The sequence below is a fragment of the Fistularia commersonii genome, chromosome 31, assembly GCF_037954325.1.
Source record: "Fistularia commersonii isolate RoL2024-O1a breed Wild chromosome 31, RoL_Fcom_v1.0, whole genome shotgun sequence".
NCBI classification, from domain to species: domain Eukaryota; kingdom Metazoa; phylum Chordata; class Actinopteri; order Syngnathiformes; family Fistulariidae; genus Fistularia; species Fistularia commersonii.
Genome location: NC_141314.1, coordinates 7959240 through 7979236, shown reverse-complemented (window position 1 = coordinate 7979236; position 19997 = coordinate 7959240). Strand labels below are relative to the sequence as shown.

The 19997-nt window shown below is 44.3% G+C and overlaps 1 protein-coding gene across 2 annotated transcripts in view; it reads left to right on the top strand.

The window, feature by feature from the left end:
• nlgn3a (neuroligin 3a) overlaps window positions 1–19997 on the top strand; it is a 114966-nt gene that overhangs the window by 12453 nt on the left and 82516 nt on the right. The window contains exons 2-4 of one of the 2 annotated variants that reach the window (XM_086139215.1): window positions 10301–11026; window positions 11987–12046; window positions 19051–19110. In XM_086139215.1, the coding sequence (XP_085995341.1) occupies window positions 10555–11026; window positions 11987–12046; window positions 19051–19110 (592 nt within the window). In that variant the 5' untranslated portion in view covers window positions 10301–10554. The remainder of the gene's footprint in view (window positions 1–10300; window positions 11027–11986; window positions 12047–19050; window positions 19111–19997) is intronic. The other variant, XM_086139216.1, reaches the window with a different exon arrangement.

Sequence of the window (19997 nt, the reverse complement as noted above, 5' to 3'; positions counted from 1 at the left end):
TAAAACTCCAGACGTCGCGCGCGGCCGAGAGAGACCTCGTTTAATCTGGTATCATTAGGCTACGGTAAGCCTGGCGTGTACTCCATATTGCTTACGAACCTGTTGCGGATTTATTTATTTTCAATAAATGCGACGGATGATGCGGGTTCCTCTGCGTCAACGGCGCTCGGGTACATCTTCGTCTTTCGGTTGTGTTTCCAGAAATCCTTCTCGTCACACAACAATAGACCTTGGCACCTCTCACTTCCCTGCAACTACCATGTCATTTGCATGCCGATGGCTTCATACTATCGCTGTGCTTTTTGGCATTTTGTGAGTGCTCTGTAAGGCAGTCAAGTAGTCGCGGGCTTTTGAAAAGAAACATCAGAATTATCTGCTTCGTGCTGCGGTGTTCATGAAAACACTTTCCAAATAACTTGTGCCTTTTAATTGATCGTCAGTTTTGTGCCCCGCAGATGTTTGACCAGGAAACTATGCCCAACATCTGGCAAAAAAAAAAGAGATTTCTGCATTTCTATAGAACACTTATTAGTATAAATTCATCTATCTAAGTCAGAAACCTGTTCAAATTGGCATTGCTATAAAACCACATGGAAAAAAGTTAAATGTTGAAATTAATTTAAGGCCATTTTTCTTTTGAGATTTGCAAACTGAGTGCCTGACTGCTAAACATGTTATTTTTCTCCCAATGTTAAGAGGTAGGCTTTGTGCGATCCGAGAGGTTTATATTCTAATCCATCTTTTTGTGAACGCGATACACTCCGTGAAAGGAGAAAGCGCAGGGGTAGTTCGCTTTATTGCTCAAGGGCACTTTGTGTTTGGGGTTTTTCAAAGTCAGACCAAGGGAATGAAAAAGTTGACCTTTTGGAAAGAGACTCCACTTTTCTAACACTGAACCAAGAGGAGTGCAGTCTGATGGCATAAGTGGCATCTAAACCATGTTTTAAAATTGCTTGTGATTTCAAGACAGAAATAAAGACACATTAATGGGAGTGCATTTCTCTAACATGATATATATATATATATATATATATATATATATATATATATATATATATATATATAGCGAGAGAGAGAGAGAGATGCTGTAACACAGTGACATGTATATACATAGACTGCTGGAATGCAAATACCTGGTTCAACATAATAAATAATTGGCTCGTAAATAAATAAAAAGTTTTTCTCGTCGATGCTTGAATGAGGGAGTTAATGGTTGTTTGCCTCTATACGTGGTGACAGACTGGCGACCCGTCCTGGGTGAAGCCCATTTCTTGCCCGGTGCCGGCTTGGATAGACTGTAACAACCCCTCCCGCATCCCCCATCTTTTTTTTCCCGAAATAAATAAATGAAAAGCAAAATGCAGGGGATGGAAATTGGTGACTCAGTGCAGAGCTTTGCCTCTTTTTAAAAGGTGCATAACCACGTTGTCTTCGGTGTGATTACCTCCTCTCAACTCCTCCGTTGTAGAATTTATGAGGATATCTTTCTTCCTATTATGGCTCCTGTAAGTCATTGGAGTGTATGACGCATGCAGAATTGCTTGAAATGATTGATACATTTTAAGGTAAAGTCCTGACTATTGTAAAGATCGTTGAAATGCCTGCTACTAATCCGGTGCTTTTTTTTTTATTCGCCAGTATCATTATCTTATCACGAGCAGTCGTTTTCTACCACGTCCGACCGCCCGACACTTTCATCGCTAGCCCGGAAAGTCTCTTTGCGATATACTTGTGATTATTCTGACTGTGCGAGTGGTCAGTCGGGCCAAGGACATCCCGAACGCGCCCCAACCCAGAGCCCGCCCCGGCCATAAAAGCTGATCTATCTGAGATGCGTCGTAAATGCAATACAGATGAATGTAGAGCTGTGATTGCCAGAGATCAGCTCCCTGCTGAAATTACCAGCTAGACCTCAATTAACTCCCTGCAAACCCGCACTTCAGCACTGTGTGTTTGTGAAGTGTTAAAGTCCCTTTGAAGAGCCGCCGCTTCCCGCCCCCCCGACAGCAGCCGGCCAGGCTTAGTTCAGTTTACTGTCCTGTTACTTAAGATGATATTCAGCGCGTTAATTAGTATTCGTGCAATCGTACCGTCGTTAATTCTTTATTAGCGTTATACGCTTAGCGCCGAGTCGGTGCAGCGCTGGCTCCATGAACTGGGATGACTTTTTTTTTTTTGTTTTTTTGTTTTTTTTAAGGTATGAAGGTAGGAAATCCATCCTTTCCGCCGTTAGCCTCAAATTGATGTCAGTGCGGCCATGTAAGAGGCTATCTGCTCTCCCCCGCGCCGGTGAGATGATGAGACGAGCCGCTTGGAATATCTGCTGGATTTTTTCTATGCCCTCTACCCTCGCCGGCAATTGTGATCAGCGAGAAACTCAAAATGTTTTGCAAACGATTGCACCGACGGGAAAAAGCAACGTGGAGAAAAGCATCGGTGTTAGCAGAGCACGACGAGAATCAGAATTAGTTGACACTAATGGAAGAGCCGGAGTCGCTCTGTTATGTGCCACCTCGGCCGGTGAACTTCGGGATTTACAAGCAGTAGTAAATCATTGTGGAGGGGGGGAGGGGGGGGGTTGTCTGACATTGGTTTCCTCCCAAAACTAACGACTTGCTCCCGTGGAAGCGGTGAGGGAAATCTATTCCGGATTTCAAGCACATTATAGGGAGGAAAAAAAAAAAATCAGCAAAATAAACATCAATTTCATGAATTTCCATTCGCATTCTATTTTGCGAGAGGTTTTATTTCCGCTGCCTCTCCGAGCTAAAGGGCTATTTCATTCCTCAGAGCAAAGTTTGTATCACAGTTTCTTGATTGGCCAGCAATCTTGACCGGATATTGCTCAAGGACAGCATTTATCAAAGTTTTTTTTTTGCATATCAGTCGTGTCTGTGAACAGATTTATTCTTCCTCTCCTTCAAATACAACCATTAAGTCACACCCCAGCTTGAAAAGAAATATTTTGAATGTCCTTGCAAGTGGAAGTTATTTATACACACACATAGTGTCCCCCCCCCACACACACACACACATCTTCCACTGGAGTTTTCAAAGGTGACTCATCAAAATGCACTGTAAAATAATTGCATGAGCCAAGCGACTCATTGGTGACGGGCTTCGGACAAGTTGAACAAAAACATCCGAGCGGGAAGTGTTTTAGTGGCGCGCTCAAACAAAAGCTCGGCTCCTCCCTGCAACACTTGCCTCTTGAGGAACACAGCGTTGCAGGTGTTATCTAGGCCTTTACGAATGATCTCCTTAAAGCATCTGTTGCGGAGTCTCTATTGCGCTAGTGAGTAAATTTTCATTTCTCGCAACACGAGAAAGAAAACCCCCTTTGTACCAAACTGCAACCAGATCCCCCCGTGCATGTGGAGTTGAAGAACTCGCACATTAGTGCTCAGAGAGAGGAGCTCAAAGACACTGCGAGGCAAAGAGGACGCCGCCCACTTGACCTATGGCAATTCTTTTGAACGGCTTCTGCCTAGTTAGTGTTGGACATGAAAGTATCTGCGCTAACCCCTCGGTATCTCCTCGATAAAGAGCGACCGCGGAATAACAAGAGTAATGATTCATTTTGTGATGTCGAGATTCACACGTTCCTCTTTTACAATCGTGTTGCGACGCGAAAGTCAATATACCTCCCTGCTTAGAGCGAGCGCCGGCGTTTGATGTTAAGTATGTTTACTCGTTTTACCTACTCAGTTGGCCGCGTTAGACCGGGGATTTTGCACCAGCCGAGGCTAATGGGAATGTCGTAAATATTTCAGGTATCCATTCTGTAAAGCAAATTATTAGATAAATTAACGTTTTGACCCGACGATGGTGCTGGATTTAACTGCCAGGAGATCCCCAAAGTCATTAAGATTAATACTCTGCAGACCACCGATGTCTTTACAAAACTGAAACGTGTGTATGTGTAATACTGGGTTGTCAGACCCTTACATTCAATACATCAGATGTGCGTAGAATTAACAATTCGCTAATATCAGATGTTCCTGGTTAATAGTCAGTGATGTTGTGAAGTCCTTGTCGAGGCTACCATTATCACCCGGTCCTTGTTTAGGAGTACTACCTTGCTGTGTTGCCGGGGTGATAGAAATTAAACACAAAACACCTTGTCAAGATGCCCAATCCTACCCTGCAAAGAATGTCAGTGTGACTTTGGATAATGAGAACGTGTTTGTGAACGAGACTTGTGTTTGCATACGGCTAGATTAGAGATGGACCCTGTGCCTGAGTCCCTTTGGGTTACTTGAGTGATTAGCTACTTTGAGTTTTTTTTTGTTTTTTTTTGTGCCGTTGGACTCTGTTTTGGATCAATAATAGCTAACGTAATGAACTCTTTTTTTTTTTTTTTTTTGTAATTTTCTTTTTTTTAAATGGAAGCTCTGCAGTCCTTTTCCTGCTAATTCAGTCTTTTAGTTCTGATAAATATCGCCGTTCCCTCATACAGTGTTTCACATATTCTACTGCCGGCTAAACCGTATCGGACAGGTGCGCACCTTCAGACAGGGGAAAGAGGCAATAAGACGTAGAAATACTTCTAGTTGCAGTTTTGAGGACTTTTCGGTTAAATTCATCCCCTCCATGAAAAGCAAACAGTTGATTCAAGCGCTGTCAGGACTTAAAAGGCAGACCATTATTTATCCGCTGTGAATCTCACAGATTCACCTCTCAGGTCTGTATTTGGTCCGTGTCGCTCACGTTTTCCTTTGGTCAATTGACTCGTAATGATACGAGGCTTTTTTTTCCACGAGCGGGGTGAAGGACTGGAGATGCGCGGTGTGCAGCGGCAGCGACGGGATTGCTATTTCTCAACATCTCCCTTTTTTTTTTTTTCCTCTTATGAAATACGTCCGCCTCACCATGGTGATTAGCAGTCAGAATGTGCTGTGTCTTTGTCCTTGATTTAATGCCAAATCTCCTAAGTAATGACTGCACATGCTCTGTCGCTGGCGACAAAAGAAAAAAAAGAAAAGAAAAGGCAAGAAATAGCGAGCTCTCACTCCTGCCACTGGTTCTCAGCAGGAGCTCTATCAAGTTGCACTCCAGTTTGACCAATTTGCGAAAATTGTTTTCTGAAACCTGCCACTCTACTTGATTTTACAGTGCAAGCTGTTATTTAAGCAATCCCAGGAGCTTGCATGTATTGTATGACCGCACAAGGAGAATGTGTAAACATTCATTAGCGATTTTTTTCCTTTTTTTTTCTGTTTTGATATCTGTGTTTGCCTGTTGGTGGAAAGCAGGCGTTACCGGATAACAGCATGGATACATGTCAGTGGATATCTACATACAGACTCCATGAAAGCAAAGAGATCTCAAAATGTAGCATTTCCAAAGTGTCAGGGTTTCTGTGTGATAGAAAAATATCAGCCATAATGAAAGGAAAGGTGTACAAGACAGCGGTTAGTCTCGCAACGCTGTATGGTTTGGAAAAAAAAAACAGGAAGACGAGTTGGAGGTCGCAGAGATGAAGATGCTGAGGTTCTCTTAGCGAGCGACCAGCACGGATAGGATCAGGAATGAGTCCATTAGAGGGACGGCACATGTTAGATGTTTTGGAGAGAAGGTCAGAGAAGCCGGACTGAGATGGTTGGGTCGTGCACAGAGGAGGGATAGTGAATGTATCGCTGGAATGGGTCTAGAGGAAGACCAAAGAGAAGATTTATGGACGTAGAGCGAGAGGATACGAAGGTAGTTGGTGTGAGAGAGGAGGATACGGAGAATAGGGCTCGATGGAGAAGGTCGATTCGCCGTGGCGACCCCTGAAGGGAAAAGCCCAAAGGAATAGAAGACGACAAAGAAGAGCGGCGCAGTGGTTCGCGTTCTCACTGCAAAAGGGTTTGGTTTGGTCTGGAGGCCTTTCTGCGCGGAGGCTGCGTGTTCTTCACTGTGTCCGCTTGGTTTCCTCCCCCTGTCCGAAAACATAGAGCAGATTCATCGGAGACCCTAAATTGCCCAGATGTGCTAATGAGAGAGTGAATGGTCGTCTGTCTCTATATGGTGTGGGAATGTGAGAGCCAACGGTTGTTTTTCTCCAAATTTGGCCCTGTGATCGCCTGGCGCCCGGTCCAGAGTGAACCCCCTCCTCTCGCCCAATGCCACGTGCGATAGGCTCCAGCCTCACCGCAACCGAGAGCGCAGGATTAGCGGTATAGATAATAAGCGAATGAATCAAAATGGAGTTGGTTGCGAAATCGCAGCTTCTGTACAAGGTAATATTGCTTCTAACATCTGTACGAGTTCATCTGAGGGAACATTCCGGCGTGCAGCCTTCAGTCCCCTGCCTGCCGTCTCTTTTCCCGCCTCTTATCGTTCCTACGACGGCGCATTCAGCCGCGGTTATAATGTAACAGCGGCAGAAGCATTTGTAATCAGGTCTTCGGCTCACCCCGGTCAGAGAAGCTTTCTTCATTGAAAGTTGGATGTACTAGTAGACTAATGCGGCTTTGTCGACGCCTGTGTCACCGACTGGCTACTACAATATCGGAGAGGGGGAAAGTAAGATTCTCCATCTATTCTGAGCTCTTATTGGTTCCTTTTTTTATCAGAGTCCATTCAGGCTCTCTCTAAGGGATGTCGGGGCGTAGGAGTACATTTGGCTCTGTGCTCGGAATTTTATTGCGATGCAGAGATCTCTCCGCTTTAGGAGAACAAAGGGTGTGCACTGCTGTGCGCTTGGACCGAAATAAAGAAGAATAAAGTCTTTGTTTTTTTTCTAAATACGGGATCTGAATGGAACAACTTGTGTAGCGCCGTCCCTCCGAGCCGTAACGGAAAGGATCCGGACCCGCCGAAATCCAACGTGTCCCGTTATGCGGCGATCAGAGAATTTCGGAGGAAGATGCTTAATGGCGTGTACTTGGTAGGGTGCCATCTTGCATTAAGGGCTAATAACCTCCCTTAGAGTCAACACATACACACACGTCCCATTCTTCCACTCCCAACCGCCGGTTGTATTTATTAGGGGCTGCAAGGCCACGGTGATGAGACGATCAATATTTCTGGGATGATGAGGGAAAACTCATGCGGTGGCTCTCTCTCACCTCCTCTGTTCCTCCCTTGGCAGTACTTCAGCAGGTAAAGATCACAGCAGCGAGGACCTCCGAGATGCGGTTGGAAGGGAGACTGATGAAGTCCTCTGTGCCGCGTGTCCTCTAAACACATGCAGTCAATCACAGCGTCCTATGTCCTTGCTATGTCCTGATTAAAAAGTTTGACCCGGTGTATTTTAACTCAACTAGAATTAGTTTTATCACACATATTCTGTTGCGCCGGGTGCAGATCTAAATCAGAAATAACCTCTGTTGGAATTGACGGTATAAATCTCTATGTTGGTACGGGCAGTTGCGAGGTGTCCTTTTCTCAAGCATGTCCGTTTTCTTTCGTTTTATACCGTGGAACTCCTCACGCGATAAGGTTGAAATTAATTGGAAAACTTAAGATTTGGACTAAAGTCTCCCTTGTGAAGGGGGAAGTGGCGGGTCGGGTTTGTTTACAGCGGGTGACAGATGGGATTTCATGCTAATTGCTCAGCATGTAGCAACTGTAAAACTAATGATATGTAATGCAGTGGCCGGATAATATCCCATGATTATCAGAGATGCCACAAGCCGCGTTGTTGCTTCGGCACAAATTTACACATTTAAAATCTCTCGCTCTCGGTGGTCGAGGGTTTAGCTGATAATATCTATTGCCAACAATTCTCGCCTCATCCTGGTTTATGTTTTAGGTGTCATAATGCGCATAGGAATATTTGAGAGAGACTTGCAGCCTCTGAAGTTTGTCCATTAAGAGCAGCTGTGATGAAGCCAATGCGGCAGCCCTTTTAGAAGTGCGGGTCTGCAAGTTGAAACACCTACATGCATGATTCAACTCCATTGCAATGTTTTGTTTGAATCTTCAGAGTGCTTCAGAGTGTGAAATACAAAAACACTGGGTTGTTGCATTAAAAGCGTCAGTGTAGACACAACAATATCATTCGTTTGGGTTTTTTTTGTTTGTTTTTTTTTTTGTGCCGCACCATCTGTCCCTTTTACGCCGACATTGATGCAGCGCCTGAAGTTATTTTGCCAGGGGTTTAGATGTGGAGTGATCTGTGCCATTCTACCACATCTATGCATTTTACACCCGTGGCAATGTGAAAGCACCGTGTTAAAGGTGATAATAACCAATTCTATCAGGGTCATCGAGTTTAAGAAACAAAAAAAATCACTATTCCTGGTAATACTTCACTGCCCTCTGTCCTTTTGTCTCTGTTTTGGACAAAAGACTTCCAATTTTTGGGAACCGCTCCATAGAAAAGGCCTAAAAGTTCTTATTTAGAAAATAAAAAAAATGTAGAAAAAATAAATTGTATTTCAAGTCGGGGAATAATCTGCATTTTTTTTCCAGTCAACGGTCAATTTGTAGTATATGTCACAATACAAATATATAAAATCCTCTCACAGATCAAGAGCCCCATTTCCAGTTTAACGTACTATCGAGTGATAGGAGGAGTTCAAGTTTGTGAATATTTTGGCAATTTTCAACTGTAATTGGGTGAAGTAGTCGGGGAAAAATTGAACGTTAATGTTGTCGTTCTCATCGTACGTATTAAATCCTATCCTGCTATTTAAACATTGAATGATTAAGCATTCAAAGCTAATATTGATTGTAATCTTACATTGCAATGTCGAGACTTTCTAGCGAATAAGTGATTATTATGAAGCTCAAAGTCGCTTTGGACTCTGGTCTGCGAGCAGTTTATATTGTGCTTTTTCTCCGATGCAAACGTTGTGCTCAAAATAACCTAAAGACTCCAACTTGATTTCAACCATTCCCCAAAAGCTCCAAAGTGATTATATTGAAGGATGAAACGTTATATTGAGTTACACTGAAGTGTTTACAGTCATCTACCTGATAATGTGGAAGGCGGGTATGTTGAAATGAAAAGTTGTGCGTTGTGGATTTCTTGCATTTTCATAAGATCGGCGTGGGTTGTCGCCAAGGCTATACATGTTCTCGAGCCACGGGCGGGTGCTATAAAGTAAAACATTTTTTTCACTAAATAACCTCATGGTTTACAGCCATTTCGCTCCTTCCCTTCCGAACCGAACGCTATTAAGCAGGGTAGGGACTCCGTCAGCGTGACTTTTCTCGCCTGGAAGCCTTCGCTAGCCGTCGGCCCTCAGCAATGCACGCCTCTTATTCCCCAGATTGGATGTGGAAGGCTTTTCATGTATTCCCACATAGCAGGTGCCGGGAACGCCGGAATCCCCGCGCAGAATTGACCAGCGAGCACATTAATTTGTACAGAGCGTCGACAAAATTCAGGCACGCGTCTTGCTATTGAGTCGGGGCGACCTTGTGCGAATGGCCAGGCGGATCCCTCCCCCCCCTCATCAGCATTTCTGAGAGGTGTGGACCGGCTAGGGATAGCAACACCTCCGGGAACATCGGGATTGCATCCCTGTTGTGGTTTGTGACTCTCCGATGGCTGCTAGTAGGTTCTAAATCATTTAGGAGTCATTCTGCAATGCAATATCCTCTTCTAAATGCTGCCTTTTCTTTCCCATTGTTATTAGAGCAAATGCTGCAAACGGCTCATAAGGATGAGGCGACATAAATTGAAAATTGATCCGGCTGTGTGGGAAGGTGTTGTCCCTGGCACCGGCGTCTCACCCAGGGACTGCTGATAAGCATTTACAGCGTTGTCATCGGAAGAACTCGTGCCGCCTGTAGCTACGTCCCCCCTTACCCGCACCCACCGCCCCTCTTCTCTGTTCGTCTTTAAATGAGAATTCCTGTAAGAGTGACTAGGGGAGAGGCGGTGTTTTGAATTTAAATTGTTCATATCTCCACCTTTGGGGGAACGTTGAGAAAATGCCGCATTGCATTAAACAGATCATGAAATTTTTATTATTTACCATGTTTCTGTGAATGACTTCTGTTGCCAGGCTGAAGAGAGAATTCCCCGCGTCTATTAATACCCAACCGTTCACGTAAATTTGCTCTCGGAAGTAGAGGGTAATTACCTCGTGACAGCTTTGAAGCCTTTCACATTTCGGCTGTCCTTCTTGCATTATCAGGCACATCGTGACAAGATGCCTAAAAGTTAATTGCGGTATCTAAGTCATGGGTCATTATTGATTATGTGGATTGATGAAAGCAATAAAAAGCATGTGAGCTATTTTATGACGTGACAGAAAAAGGACTCTACGAGTCAATAAAAATGACTGACTAAAAATGGGAGCGAAGTGGTGGGCTGTCAGGGAACTGTCATTAATTCTCCCGTCCTGTTCTTTTGCAGCACTGGATAGAAGATCTGACGAGCGGAGGGCGTACAGTGAATGAGGACCTCTCTGCGGAGAGCCACTACGCACCCGTGACCGTTTTCCCCCCCTCGTCTCGACGCCACCGGGCCGCCGCACCGCAGCTGATGACTGTCCTTCAGGTGGCCGGACTGCGGGGCTGAGCGAAGGGCGCGGGAAGCCTGCGTGTTTGCCGACGGGTTGCCCTGGCTTGTATGTTGGTCACTTGCGCTTACACTCACTCACAAGGACCATGTGGTTTTCCCCAAGGAGAAGTTGTCTCCCCTTGCAGAACTGGCACGCTTCCCACAGCTGCATCAGTTTCACCGTGTCCTTGTGGGTGTTCAGTTTTTCTTGGTGCTTTCTGGCCGCCAGGGCTCAGAGTTACCACCCCACTGTGAACACGCAGTATGGGAAACTCCGAGGGGTGAGGGTGCCGCTACCCAGCGAGATTCTCGGGCCGGTGGATCAGTATCTCGGGGTTCCCTACGCCGCCTCCCCGGTGGGAGAAAAGCGCTTCATGCCCCCCGAGCCGCCGTCGTCCTGGTCCGGGATCAAGAACGCCACCCACTTCGCTCCTGTGTGCCCCCAAAATATCCACAATGCCGTGCCAGAGATCATGATGCCCATATGGTTCACCTACAACCTGGATATAGTTACCACATACATACAGGATCAACACGAGGATTGTCTTTTTTTAAACATCTATGTTCCAACAGAGGATGGTGAGTGTGTCAAACAAACAGGATGAAAACTTTTCCCTCTCTCTGTCTCTCCTCTACGATTTTGTGCCACTCCCGTATTTGGTGCAGAGCATGACCTGTTGTCTGGCGCATGCTGTGTCCATTACCCTAACCTCTCATCTTGACTTGATCTTTTCATTTAGTCTTTTCATCAACTCTCCCCTTTCATGCCACTGTTAGAGGTTCCTCTTTTGACGACTTGTAAAAATGCCGGAATTTAAAAAAAAAAAAAAAAAAAAAAAATTCCAAGACAGAAATGATTGGAGAAACTTCCCTACCCTCACCGTCTCGACTCTTCTGGGAACACCTTTTATGTGATCCGTAGCTTGCCTCGTAAATGAATGATCTACTCTAGGATTGGTGAACTATTCCGTCTGGTACACGCGAGGCCCGTGGCATCAGCCTGACCTATGTAAGACCCTTTACTCTCCTCGCTTAATCCAGATTTTCGACCTTGGACGGTGTTACCCGTGCACAGAAATCCGGCTCATCGGAGCGTTCAAAAATTCAAACGTCTTCACGCGGTCCTCCATTTTAGCTCGCCCGTGAAGAACCGCACGGGGATATCAACTCGTGGAGTGTTTGGGAATGCGGAGTACTCTGAGAATCAGACGCCCGATCTGAAAGAATGGCAAATCTTTCGCCTTTCCGCCAAGTTTTGCTCTGTGCGGCTGTAATGGGTCTTAAATAGAAGTGCATGTGAATATGGGCTTCCTGTGTCCCAGGATGCAGCAAATTCATTCCACCATTCTGGAATATTTCTGCAGCAACACCCAGTTACTTCCTCAACAGGTCCTCTGTTGTTCTTGTCATTGACGACTGGGAGGGTGGGAGGAGGGAAGAAGGTGACGAAGGGTGGCCTGACCCGAGTTGTTGCATGTCACGAGCGATCTTTTCCAGAGCTACCTGTTATTTTGTAGTTTTTTTTTATTCATTTCACAGTCAAAAGAATATCCAAGGAATGTGCCAGGAAACCCAACAAGAAAATGTGTAGAAAAGGAGGTATGTAAAAGAACAAGCCAGCATGGAGCGAAAGTGTGAAAGCGAGAGAGAAGAGAGCGATGCATCCTTCCGAAGCTGCCAAAATCAACGCCCGTCAACTCCCAAATCAAAGTGCTAATTGGGATTAACATGGGACTTGGATCAACTTTGACGTCTTTGTGTGTGTGTGTGTGCGTGTCTGTGTGTGTGTGTGTGTGTGTGTGTGTGTGTCGGGGGCGCAAGGAAAACCCAATCTCTTCAAACAGCGTCGAAAAAATATCCCTTTCTTTGATTTTATCTGTCATATTCTTTCTTATTTATGGTCATTTCTGATCTCCTTTTTTAATTTTAACACAACTGCTGATTAAATCAGAGGTAAAAGTGCTATTTTGAATAATAAGATCCAGCTGTCGAATTTTGCCCGCAAACACGTTTTAGTCGCGCTTCAGACAGCGGCCCGACCGAAGCGTTTATCCAAAATGACACCTGTAAGCGCCAAAGCCTTGATTAAATTTGCACAAAAAAGTGTCGGTCCGGCTCTCCTTTTATTACTTTCAATTGGTCAAATACAGGAGACGGAGCGTCTCCTCCAGAATGACAGCTTCGGTCTTTACATTCGGTGAAAGCCCAGTGACACTTTCATTTAAAAACGGCGCAATTTCCTCAGCGACAACTTAAATCTCTAATTTTCGTTAATTCTTTTCTCGCCGGAAGAACCCGGGAGGTGGGGGAGAGGGCTTCCATTTACCCCTCACATTGATCCCGAGCGCGTCTCCTCTTACTCTTTTGGCTCTGAGATCTCTGCTGTTTGTTTCCAAGGAAGCAGAAGGCAGCGACAGGCCTCGCGCTGTGAGCTCATGCATTCTGCTTTTGGTAAACCAATTTTGACGGAGACAGACCGGCCCTCCAGGCGCTTCTGCCTCTGAATTAGTCCCAGTTGTGGAATATACACAGAAATATCTCTTTAATATTCCCCTTACCCTTGGAAAATTTCAATTATCTTGCACATGTTTGGTAATGAGAAAATGGTTTATCATAACTTTCATGTATTGGTTTTGTAATATTTTATTGTGTAGCGAGGCAATTGTTCCATTGTTCCTCTTTTGCTATAAATGTGAAGGTTGCAGTTTGCGGTCTCACCGAACACTCGGTTGTTTCTTTTCCAAAACAACTTCCGATAATAGCCAAATTAGCAGTTCAAATTCCACCATCGCTTTTCCTTCTCACCCTGGGATTCGGTTTAAGAAAGGGAGTATTTGATGAATGCTAGATGTCCTATTTCAGATTTTGATCGCTGTAACGGTTAGATTTTCACCATGAAATTGTAAAGTTCACTGTATTTAATGTTTCCTATTTTTAACATTTACGTCATGAAGGAGAGTCATACACACTGCATATTCAGAGAACAATGTCACTTTCACTTTTCCAATCTTAAGACGCGCATCTCGGAAAAATCAACATCCATGACAAATAGGATCGCTGAATTTTCATAAATACGTTTTATTTCATTCTTCAGTGTTGCCAAGCAACGGTTGTGACCGGGGTTACTGTAAATGGCCTTCTTACATAGCGTGAAGGACCTCGTTGCAATAGCGATGCCAAACAAATGAAAAATAGCGCTTCACAGACTAGATTCCTCATCATTACAGGACAAAAGGTTAGTGTCTGATAGTTCTGAAGAGAATGTCTGAATAGAGAAAGCAATCCTCAGTCTCAGTATTTCAGATGGCAGTAAAGAGAAAAGATTAAACATCACCCTTACGATTAAAAAAAAAAAAAAAGTCCATGCAGTAAATCCCACACTTTTGGGATCCCTTTGATTATCGTGCAAGAAACTCCCAAGTGACGATGTGCGGATGACCCTTTGGAAAAAGATAAAACCACATTGTAATACGTTATTGTCAGTCCGCACTCTGCGGGTAGTTTTGCGCAGTCAATAAGAGACAGTGTGACATTTACAAGAACAAAAATGCAATCCGGGGAAGGAAAACAGTCCAATCCTGCTGTTGGAGCTAAAGTCTACACTTCCGATATGTCAAAGCAGCAAAGAGTCACTGAGGTCAGTTGGAGGTGGTCTAATGTGCAAGATCAGCACTGTAGCCCGACGCGCTCCCCGAAGAAGTCTAATAATGCATCGGCAGAGCGATGAAGGCGCATTGGTGATATCGCTCGGTCGGTTTCCCTTATCCGAGTCCAAACGAAGGGAACGAGGGGAGGGTAACGATGTGCAGGGACGCCGCTGTTCGCTCGCACAGCGCTGGATTTCTTCCAGATGCAACTGTATTATCTGGGCAAACCTGAAAGAGATGAGGCCTTTTTCTCGCAAGTGGTTCACATTGTTAATCTGATTGGCAAATCTAATGGAGAAAAGTGTGAAATCATCCCTCTTTTGACAAAATTCTTAGGGTTCTGGTTAAAAACCAGGCACCGCTCTTTGTATTTGTGCGGTATTCAGATTATTTCCCAAAAGGCGGCCACTGGAGACCTGCCCTCAGAGTCCATCACAATCGTCTTTTAGCGAAACCGTGCCTCTGAGAGATACCCAGGGACCATTATTCCTGACTCTTGAATTCGGCCCTCATCACGGGTCTATTTGAGATAAGTGCGGCGGAATATGTTGTACTATTTGACTCGATTGCACTCGGCTATCATTCCTCCGCATCTCTCGCAGGCAGCGGGCTCCGTGTCTTACACAGTCTGGTGCCAGTGTTCAACGACCAGATCGGTTGCCAAACTTGTAGATTAACTGCTGCGGCAGAATAATTGGACATTTCCTCCTACCAAATGACCCGCGTGAGCTAAAAAGAATTGCGATAGCTGCCGAAAAAGCCCCAATCCCGGTACGGTAATCCTCTCGGTTGTCTGGCTCGAACCGTTTCAAGACAGGATGGCGGTAAACCGTCTGCGGCGCCGAGGAAATCGGTATACCACGCAGGACTCGTAACATCTCGCATAGAAGGCCGCAGATATTTTCCCCGATGTGATTTGAAAGTAGAACGGATGTTTCGTTTTGTGCGAAAGCGCTTCGACGGGCTTCGGGGAGAACTGGTGACCCATGTGAGCGAAGGCTATATCAACTAGCTAGGCTACAACTAGCCGCGAGAAGTTCCTGCTCCAGGCTGCGGTGCTGCCCAACACCCCCCGTCAAACCATGGATGTTTCTTTTTCGAACTCAAGTGAAATTGAACAAGATAATCAGTGTAGGTTTCAGACAATATTTCAATATTTACCAACTTCCTTTTAGGGGATTTACAATTCAAGGTTTATAAATGAAATGCACACAATGTTGGTTGTCTATATTGAAAATACATCAGTTTACTAACCCAAAACAAATACGATTTGGTCTTAAAGTGTGCTGTGTTATTTGTTATGGCTTTTAAATGTTTTAAATTGGAAAAAAAAAGATAGCGTTGATACATATAACTTGACCGAAGCATCAACTGGACCAGAGTTGTTCTCATTGGAAAATGCAACAAATGGCTCTATGAAAATGATTTGCCTTCAGAATGCTATAAATAATGTCAACTTTGTTAACATTTAATATGTATTTAAATACTACATATATAGAGAAATATATTTAATTATTGTAAGAGTAGCTGAAACACAATTTGAGTTTTGACCGTGCCTTTTGACCGCAGCCAACCTTTTTAGCCGCATCCTTTTCCCCTCTCTCAAAAATGTGTCACTTCTAAGCTGTTCCATCACGTCTTCTCTGGGATTGAGAACGTTGAAGACAAGCAGACAGAGAGAGAGAGAGAGAGAGAGAGAGAGAGACAGCGATAGCAGATAGACGAGGAGAAAGGACAGGAGGAGAGACACCCTTTGCTCTCTGAAAGAGGGAAAAATGGCCACCTGAGGATTAGAGACTGAATATAACTGCTCTAAATTGTCAGGGCTGCAACATTTCACATTTCGCTAAGTCCCTTTCCACATTCTGACCTTTCTGTTATTTAACTCCAAGTTCCATCTATTGTCAAGCGAGCCTTTTTCAAGCAAAGGGAAGGCAGTTAACATTCAGCCCTACCACAATGCACCGAGTGAATTGTGGATTCAGTCGTGAAGTCTCTTGAGTAGATGAACACTATATCCGGATGTGTGTGTGTGTGTGTTCGAGTGCGTGCGCGCACGCTTGGTTTTCGTGCCGAACGCCACACCTCTACCAGAACATGTACATATTTTCCACCGATTCTCTACCGTACCAAAAAATAATAGCCGTTATTTCAATTTCTGCCTCGAGGCGATGCAAATGTCAGGAGCCGGTGAGACCCGGTCGAAGCAAATCACTTCTTGAATTCTCAATGTAACGTTAAGCCGTTTCACCGGAGCATCGCTTTCAAAGTCTGAAGGTCGAAGACGGGCTCTCCTGCTGAGTCACTGCAGACGCCACATGTTTACAGTTCCCACTATGGATCCAGCATTTGATGCATCCGGCATCGTGCACAACATGATTCAAAGTGACACAAGTGCCCTGTCAACACCTGCCACCCAATCTATTCCTGTCTAAAGCACTATTACTCAATAACCTCATTGTTTGGCCATGACGAGGTGAATTTCCGCATATCAAGAAACGCTAACAAGGCGTAGAAAGAAGGCTGTCGCGGCGGGTCGAACGGTCTTCGTCTTGATGCGTCTCATCATAAAGTCAAAACATTTTGTCTCTTTGCATTAAGACGACCGAGCGGAGGCTCGTCGGGAAACGAGAGGGTCGTGTCGGACGATAAAACTTTGCTATTGTGCAGGTTTTTAAAACGCGGCCAATGAGTTAGGAGTCAAATTAACGCCGAAAATTAAAAGTGTTCGTAAGGCAGAAGCTTTATTTCATACGAGGTGTTTGTTTTTCTTTGTTGCCTAGCGTCTATCAGTGCAACGAGATGCGGCTTCATTTCAAGAATTCCAGAATTCCCATAGAATTAAATAGATTACATTGTTTCATTTTTTTCCCTTTTGAAAGGGGCTTAGCCCATTATTTGGACTAATGCGGGGAGACACACAGTGAAGTGAGTTTGATAGTTACAGACAGATAATTGTTTATGCAAAGCAGCGATTTGATACAAACGGTGTAAATCTGAGCTACTAATAAGCACCGCATCTTATATTCTTTCCCGTCGCAAGCGGGGGATTTAATTATGGAGGAAAACTATTCCGTCTGATGAAAAGGGAATCGTAAATTCAAGAAACAGAATGCATAGAATTGCTTTCATGGTAACAAAATGATTGAGCTTTTTGATAACTACATGGCAATAAACATGTCTCGACTTTCCCATAAAGGACGCCATACTCAGGCTACATTTGTACAGGCATAGACTGCACTAAAAATTCACTTATCCATAACTCTTATAAATCTGTAAGTTTTTTTTTTGTTTTTTTTTTTTATGTAAAGATCAGTGCACAAAAATTCAAAATGTAAAATAAGTTCAGTTGTCACACCGCAAATGCCACAGCCGGTCACAGTTTACAAAAAGACTAGACTGTTGCCCAGAAATGTCCTTGCTATAGCCAAGGGTTGATTGACTTGCTAAAATGGAAAATAAAAACGCGTGCATACAGAGAAACGACAGTTGCGTTAGAGAAGACCCCAACCCAGAGGAAGTACAGGTGCATTAGAGAACGACCCAGAGAAACAACAGTCTCATTAGAGACTACAGCAATTGCTAAGAAGGGTTGTTTTATTTTGTTTTGTTTTGTTTTTTGAAGAAATCGCGCCGCAACATTCGAAAGTAAAGGGCTTGGAAGCTTTCAAAGGAGGAATAGACGGGAACGTTATTATAATGTCATCAAAAAGAAAATCAGCCCGTATTTGGAGTGATTTATCTCTAACGGCAATATTCGTCGAGCATTTTTTTTTTTTTTGTCGGATGGAGAGTCTCTGCGATCCTATCTGTTGTCATTTCTTGGACTGATTAATTAGCTGTTCCGTCCGGAAGTGATGACACGGCTTCTGCTGCTGAAAACCACGTTCGGTCACGCGGCTTAAGAACGTGAGGTGTTTTGTTGAATTGCGATTCTCCTCCCGCGACGGATCGGCAATTCAAAGATGGCGGATTAATCACGCTAATGTCAGCACAGCAGCCGTCGTATCTTCAACGTTGTTTCCGAAACATGAAAACCCGAATCCACAAGAATGATGGTCCAGCTCTGACAGTAACATCTGGATGTGAGGGTAAAGGCAAACATACATTGAATGCATCGTGCACAGGTGGCCTAGGGGCTGTATTTTCACACACATGCACACGTGTAGCACAAGGGCAGCTGCAAAATAACTGCTGTTTAGGACAAAAAAGGGGGGCCTGCACACATCAGTGAGTTTACATGATCCACGTAATCTTGTGATTTATTCAGATCTCTCTGCCTCTGGGGAAGCTGAAATCTGGCTCTTGCTTCGGCTCACAGTTTCAAATCTGTTCTGTTAACCGTTCTCATGCCCATTTAATGCTATTTACTGTAGCTAGCCAGCAAACCACATTGTCTTTTTTTTTTTCTGTCTTTAACAGGAAGCCAAAGTTAAAAATAGTCCTAGATACAAGGCTCTTCTTTGTGGAGGGAATAGAAAGCCAGTGAAATGGTTTTGCACTTGAACCCGGATCAGAAACAATTCAAGTTGTGCAGGAAAGAAAAGATCGCGTAACACCAGATGACCGAATCGGAATTATGCAATGTCGCTAAACAAATGCTATAAACTTAAAGGATTGTATTAATCTAATAAAACAGATGAAGAAAAATGTTAAAAAATCCAAGAATTCCAGTCGTGTATGACTCTGCCTTCAGGGTTTAATGCAAGCACTCGATTGCACTCTTCATTTTGTGTACCGATCCTTCGATTTTTCACTGTATGTGTTATATTCAATAATAAGAATGCCATGTAAATTAACATTGTTCATATGTGGTATTGTTTTTTTTTTCTGTGGCTTTTCATTGAAATGTAGTTTCAATGGCATTGGCCCACATTTCCCCAACTCTGCAATGCTAAGCTTGCTATTTTGAATATCCTTTTTGCCTCTCTATGTCTCTCCCTGCTTCAATAATAGGGGCCCATGCAAAAAAACAGGGCGAGGATTTATTGGATAACGACGGTGATGAAGATGAAGGTATTTTCCCTGGTGAACCAAGATAGTGCATGACTCTTTAAGAAAAAAATGTCACTGTTTTCTGACTCATCCACCTTTTTTGTTTTTTTTTTTCCCCCTTCTGTTTTTGTTATGTTTTGAAGTCTACCACATGTATCACATTGAATTCTCTGAAATGGTGTTTTCTATGTGAAGAAGAGCATGTCAGTGTGTGAATGAGAACGTGGGCCGACGCCTCTGGATGTGACCAACGGCGAGTCGAGTGTTCGTCTTATAAGTCAGCGGGGATCTAGTGGCTGTTGCGATAACCGGGCCCGGGCTTAGTTTACTATCTCCCGTACTGCCAACTTTTGTGACAGCCGTTGGTTGGAGACCCCTCTTTAGGCGTGGCCAATAGCTGTATTTGTGATGATAATGGCTGAGAGAGAGTGAGACAGCGGTGTAATATCAGCCCGTTCACCGGGTCCGCCAGCAGATTTAGATGAGGAGCAGCGGTTCAGGAGAGCTGCTGGAGAGGATTAGAGAAGAGAGGTGTAGAAAATGGGAAGTTGCTGCTCAGCAATCGCATTGTTCATTTTCCATATTTATCTTGGGATATTCCTGGCTCAGGATGGATCTCTGTCGAGATTAGAAGGAGAGACGATTCTTGTGCCGCGACAGAAACGGCTTAAGTCTCCGAGTCGAAATCAAACCCGCGACGGCGCCCCGCCCTCATCTTTGTTCCCCACCGTAGGGCAGACGATGCGGGTCAGACGTCGGGCGTCAGACTAAAACCCTTGACTTACACCGATACAGACGGATTGTGTTTTTGGACAACATAATTTAATACATGTCTGAAGGGAAGCTGGTGGAACCTGAACACGTCTTAAAAAGCGAAATATTAAACTTTGAATCTCACCGTCTCACGA